The sequence below is a fragment of the Pleuronectes platessa genome, chromosome 22 (assembly GCF_947347685.1).
Source record: "Pleuronectes platessa chromosome 22, fPlePla1.1, whole genome shotgun sequence".
Taxonomy (NCBI): domain Eukaryota; kingdom Metazoa; phylum Chordata; class Actinopteri; order Pleuronectiformes; family Pleuronectidae; genus Pleuronectes; species Pleuronectes platessa.
The window spans coordinates 6215565-6221564 of NC_070647.1; the positions used below are offsets into that span (position 1 = coordinate 6215565).

General features: G+C 40.9%; 1 protein-coding gene across 1 annotated transcript in view; it reads left to right on the plus strand.

Moving 5' to 3' along the window:
• LOC128428821 (anoctamin-4) overlaps positions 1 to 5755 on the plus strand; it is a 30737-nt gene extending 24982 nt beyond the window's left edge. Inside the window, exons 20-27 of the mRNA XM_053415074.1 lie at positions 1133 to 1230; positions 1402 to 1544; positions 2177 to 2329; positions 2424 to 2571; positions 2654 to 2773; positions 3752 to 3857; positions 4766 to 4970; positions 5113 to 5755. Coding sequence (XP_053271049.1) covers positions 1133 to 1230; positions 1402 to 1544; positions 2177 to 2329; positions 2424 to 2571; positions 2654 to 2773; positions 3752 to 3857; positions 4766 to 4957 — 960 coding nt within the window. The 3' untranslated portion in view covers positions 4958 to 4970; positions 5113 to 5755. The remainder of the gene's footprint in view (positions 1 to 1132; positions 1231 to 1401; positions 1545 to 2176; positions 2330 to 2423; positions 2572 to 2653; positions 2774 to 3751; positions 3858 to 4765; positions 4971 to 5112) is intronic.
• The last annotated feature ends 245 nt before the right edge of the window (positions 5756 to 6000 follow it).

Sequence of the window (6000 nt, forward strand, 5' to 3'; positions counted from 1 at the left end):
GCTAAAAGCTCCAGGGAAATCTCTAAGAGGTTCTCTCACTTTCAAAAAAAACACCTGGAATATAAATTTGTGTAACATTAGAGACCTGTGCTGCATCTTCAATGTAAATTAGCGGATTTACAAAAGTGCCTGTGCATTGAAGAGGCTCTTCAGATGCAAAAAGCACATTTTGAACCATTTTGAGCTAATAAAATGCAAGATAAATAATAAAATGCTTTGGAATTTAGAACGATGCAAAAGTGAGTTCTGCAGAGAAAGCGTCTCCCACAGTCTTACCACATACTAACTCTAACAAGCCTTTGGGTATATAAAAGTCAACGGTAGTGTGTTTTCACACTGGGTATGTTTACTCAGTTTAGTATTCATACTAAAAAACAACTATCTGCTACTATCCAATACAGTGCAAAAAGGAAATGAAGCGTGAAGGTGGAGCGGCTCACATCCAGAAAACGCTAGAGCATCAAGAGCCAATATTAATTTACATAACCACTGTGTTCATTGTGTAATATATAGGCTACTCATCAATGAAGTGTATGGTAATTTACAAGAGATCAACAAACTAGAACTTATATTTGATGACAGCTTTCTAAAGCTTGTAAATTACTGCAAGAATCCATCTCCTCCTTCAACAGTGTACACAGAACATTTAACTGTCAGCATTTTCTTTACTTTACACACTAACCCATTTTTTTGTTTGCTCTCTCTTTTCTACGAGAGAGAGAGAGAGAGAGAGCTTTATCATGCACATAGGGTAGAAATGTGTAAATATTACGATCATCCATACACTATTTCCATTCTAGTATTTTGTCCAAAAAGTCCCCAGATTTGCCATTAGTCACGTTTTTTTAAAATGGCACTAAGAGTTCAGATAATAGAAAGTCCATCCATCCATCCACTTATCCTTTGATGGTCACATGGGGAAGATGGAGCCAAGCTGACATTGGGCGAGTGGCATGGTTCACCCTGGACAGGTCGCCAGTGTGTCACAGAACCAACAAACAGACACACAACCAACCATATGAAAAAAGGATTGAAAAGACTCCATTTGTGCTTACAGTTTAAAATGGCCATTTCTAGCTGTTTAAAAGTTTAAGTTGATCCTACATCCTTCTCTCTATCCTCGTCTCTGCAGTGTCACCCGAGCGGTTGCCTCATTGACCTGTGTCTGCAGATGGGGATCATCATGGTGCTTAAACAGACCTGGAATAACTTTATGGAGCTTGGCTACCCGTGAGTGCCAAGGTTTTGCCTTTTAATCCTCATTGCAGCTAAATGACTCTTCAGCCAGATGTGGCATCACTGCACCGTGTTCTTGATTGCAGAATGATAACGAATAACACAGTAAGATCATTGGTTGCTGCCATTTCCTGCTGCCTGCTTCCACTGCTGCTGTTTGTCTAGGCTGATCCAGAACTGGTGGACGCGGCGGCGGCTGAGGAGAGAGCACGGACCGAACGCCAAGGCCACCTTCCCCCAGTGGGAGAGGGATTACAACCTGCAGCCAATGAATGCCTACGGACTCTTCGATGAATACCTCGAGATGAGTAAGAAGCATCTCGAGCGCAGAACACACTTTTTAGTGCTAAAAAAAACATACCCATGTTCAGACCACAACCTTTACTAACGGGTTTATATCTATAAGATTATCCCAAATGTACTGAGCAATTTAATCTTCCGCAACACAATTTTGGAACAGTTTCATTTGGTGGCCAAGCAGCTTCACTCTGTGTTACGTAATTGCGACGATGATCTGCTGTGGATTTTATCATGGCAATTCTTCACCTGTTCTCCACTGTTTGTTACAATTTAAATAAAGATTAAATATTATATTTCATCTTATTCAATACTTTTAAGTAAACAAGGGATCAAATTATGGTATAATGCAAAGTATACACAGGCTGACTATTTAATACTGTAATAGTGCCAAGCAAACATCCACACTCACATCCACACCCACACCTACAGTCAATTTATAGTCTCCAATTACCCTAACCTCAATCTGCTTGTCTCTGGACTGTGGGAGGGATTTTCCCATTAGTATAAGCTTCAGGTCGATGCTTTATTGCATCTTACCGTATCTGCCGGATGTGTGGTGATGCAACTGTTGTCTAACATGTTACCCATGATGAACACGTCTGTGGATCTAAAGGCTCTCGATGCGTGTTCTGTGTTTCAGTTCTGCAGTTCGGCTTCACCACCATCTTTGTGGCAGCCTTTCCTCTGGCGCCGCTCCTAGCCCTGCTCAACAACGTCATTGAGATCCGGTTGGACGCCTACAAGTTCGTCACACAGTGGCGCCGCCCTCTGCCATCACAAGCCAAAGACATTGGTAAGTAAATGTTTTAAATTAAATACGGTGCATTTATCTCTATCCCGTAAATAGGAATTTGGTGTGAAAGTGAATATGTGTGTGTTTGTGGCAGGGATCTGGTATGGCATTCTGGAAGGCATCGGCATCCTGTCTGTCATCACCAATGCCTTCGTCATCGCCGTTACCTCGGACTTCATCCCGCGCCTTGTTTACGCCTATAAGTACGGACCTTGTGCCGGTCAGGGTCGAGCAGGGGAGGGGTGAGTGAGAACCAAACAGGTCATTTCTCTCATTTTGACACAGGAAGCGCTTTCATAACCTTGTTTCTCGTGTGATCCTCAGATGTATGAGGGGTTACGTCAACGCCAGTCTCTCGGTGTTCCGGGTGTCTGACTTTGAGAGGAGATCGCAGTACAGGACAAATGGCTCTGATCTCTTTGGAGAGGCTGTGAAGTACTGCAGGTATAAGGTTACTGCTAGGGGTCGGTGGTCGAGCCTCCAGTACTTTCCAAAAAACTGAAACAACATTTTTAACTAGATTTTGCAGCAGGTGTTTGTGTTACTCCAGGACAAATTACATGACCTATTTTGTGTATGCTCATCCATCACTTCATTAAAGATCCTATATTAAATCAACACTATGTACATTTTACTGAGCAACAGCGCCCTCTGCAGCCAAATGTGGTGATTCATTGTGTTGGGCTCCATGTCCAAGTGGTTTTCATATGGAGATAAACAAAACCACAAAAACTCACTGAACTGAACCACCACTGAACAGGGGATATTACCCATGATCCTCGGCTTCCTGAACCAAAAGAGCTGCCGCTTTAACAAATACACCAAACTGTGTTCTTTATATTTTCTATCTTTTAAATGTTCATTGGCTGAATATTGAATATTTAAGCTGGTCTTTAATGACTTCTACGTCTTTTGAACTGATCTTCAGTTCAACATTACTCCTGAACTCCCATCAACCTGATTCTGGCCATTAAAGCTGCGTCTATCACTGGAGATTGTAGCTGCTCACCAAAGTTACATAGAGCAAGAAAAGCCGTTCAGGGTGAGGAGTGGGAAAGACAGTGACACAATTCTCTATTCAGTGAAACATCAAAAACACATTTTGAAGCTGCTATTTTATGGTAAAAATGTTGCGTTATGTTGGTTTAACCAAGTTTGAATCACAAAATAAATAGTTCAAAGTGGAAAAATACTGTAGATATAACCATGTAGCCAGGACTAATCTAAATACCTGTTATGCATACAAACGTTATTTTGAGGCTAAATATGACATTTTATTATAATTTCTTGCTTGTATTTATACAGTATTGTCAGTGGCCTGAGCTGAAAACCAGTGAATTTTACTTTTGTTTAATTTGTAGACTTTTGTGTCATCAGTTCTACTCTGCCATGAACTTTGACCTTCACGTTGTGATCCACCAGGTATCGTGACTACAGGGACCCTCCAGATTCTGCGGAGCCCTACTCGTACACTCTGCAGTTCTGGCACGTCCTGGCAGCTCGACTGGCGTTCATTATCGTTTTTGAGGTCAGTCTGTGATTAATGACTCCAGACAGCAGGCTGAGCTCAGAACTGGATTCTGTTACAATGTTTTTATCGATGATAGATTTAACCAGATTAATTCAACTCTTGGACTTCTTTTTAAAAGGCCTTGAAACAGCACTAACTGCAGGATTCAGTTTTGCCTTTGCGTAGACAGGTTAACCGTACAATTCATGACGGTCTGTTTGAGGAGACACTTAAATTTGATCGATAGTGGATATAATCAGCACTAGAATCAATACAAATGGAGAGCACAGCTCAATCATAGATACAAGTTAGATGAAGGGAAAAAAATCCCTGGAACCATCCTCTTAGTCAGGTCAACTCCGAAAGTTGATGGGTTCTTCGTTGAACCATACAACAAGTGTCCAGAAAATCAGTATAGCAGTTTTTGCTTGATCCTGCTAACATACAGCGAAGACAAGCAGCAATGAATATATAACCCTGTTGGTGGAGATAATAATCTCCTAAATCCGCTGGTCCCTTCAGCCCTACAAAACATTTGGTTGCAACGAAACATTTGTTTGCAAAGCTCTTAGCAGCTAAAACACAACCACAGAGCTAAAAGAGAAAGTGAACATTGTACTTTGAGTCAGCACAGAAACACTTTATAGATGTAATCTACGAAGGAAGGTTGAGGCATTTGAATCTACTTCAGTTTTATAGACCTTGTACTATTTTGGACATAGGTTTGTGAACTCATGTTTCCCTTTTAAAGAATTTACAGTAACTAAGTTACCATTATTCAGGTGTCTCTATCTCACGGTGGGCGACAAAGTCGCAGAGTTAGTTTCCCCCCCCAAAGTATCCATGGAACTGATATTTTCTGAATATTTTGAGTATTCCGTTTGTATTGAGGGGTATCCTCTGACATTTGTGATAACTGTTTGCAGCACATGGTCTTTGCCATCAAGACCTTGATCGCGTACCTGATCCCAGACCTTCCCAAGGACCTGCGGGACCGTATGCGCAGGGAGAAATACCTGATCCAGGAGATGATGTATGAGGCCGAGCTGGAGAGACTGCAGAAGGAGAAGAACGAGAAGAAGAGGAAAGTGAGGGCCCACCACAAGGAATGGCCCTGAACGCACCAAACTGGTAGAAACACATTCTTAAACAATTTATTCATTTATTGGACCAACTGTTTTTCAGAAGAAATTTCTTCTCTTCATTCTAATTCAACACTTAATTTTCAATGTTCACTTGTTTGGACTCACCGTAGAGTATCTCTTGTTTCCAGGTCATCAGCTGGTGTTTGATTTTCAATGCAGAGTGAAGGAAAGTGATGAGTGCTGGGTTTCCTGCATGATACTAGACCCTGGCACTCTCAGCCTGCTCCTGCCACGTCAGACCAGCACCTCCAAGTGGACAGTTGACGAACTGCGCCCAGCAGGGTCACAGAGATCCAGGAGCGCCCCTGAGTCTGCACCATGAGAGATGTTCTCTTGAACATTTGGCAACGGGTTTTGCTAAAAAATAGATACATAAAGACTTTATGGGGATGGCTATCGACCACTTTGGACTGTCAACAGTGGATGTCTTCAGATCCTGAATGTAGGTTTCAAGCAAGGCACAGCTTTTACCGATTTCTTCTTTCAGATGTGAGAAAAACACTCTGCGGAGCTTACTGAATGACAAACCCTGTTTACATTTCTCCTTAAACAATGTTTAAGGAGTTAACATTTGGCTTTATTGTAAATAAAGATATTTAATTGAATGTCAGGCGCTCTGCTCTGTTATAGTGTAGTGCAATTAAAAATTAAAAATAATTTAAGAAGTTACTCTACTCAAGAAGGGGCTGTGTCCACAGGTTGCTTACATTGCAAATGTATTTGAATTTAGATTGATAAATGCAGTAATAAACATTATTTATTGTAAAGAAATTTGACTTTGAATTGGTTGTCTGTGTGTGTGTGTTCTAACTATAGTGTAACACAAACAGTCACTTAGTCTGTGCACATTAGTTTAGATAAAGATATGAAATATGGGTATAGGCAAGGGTAAAGCTCAACAAATATGAAAAATCTTGTTTAATTGATAATTATTGCATATTTACATGAAATTAAACCTTTGTTTTCATTACTTTCCTGCTTTTCCGGTAATTACTGCTTAATTTGTGGTTTGGATT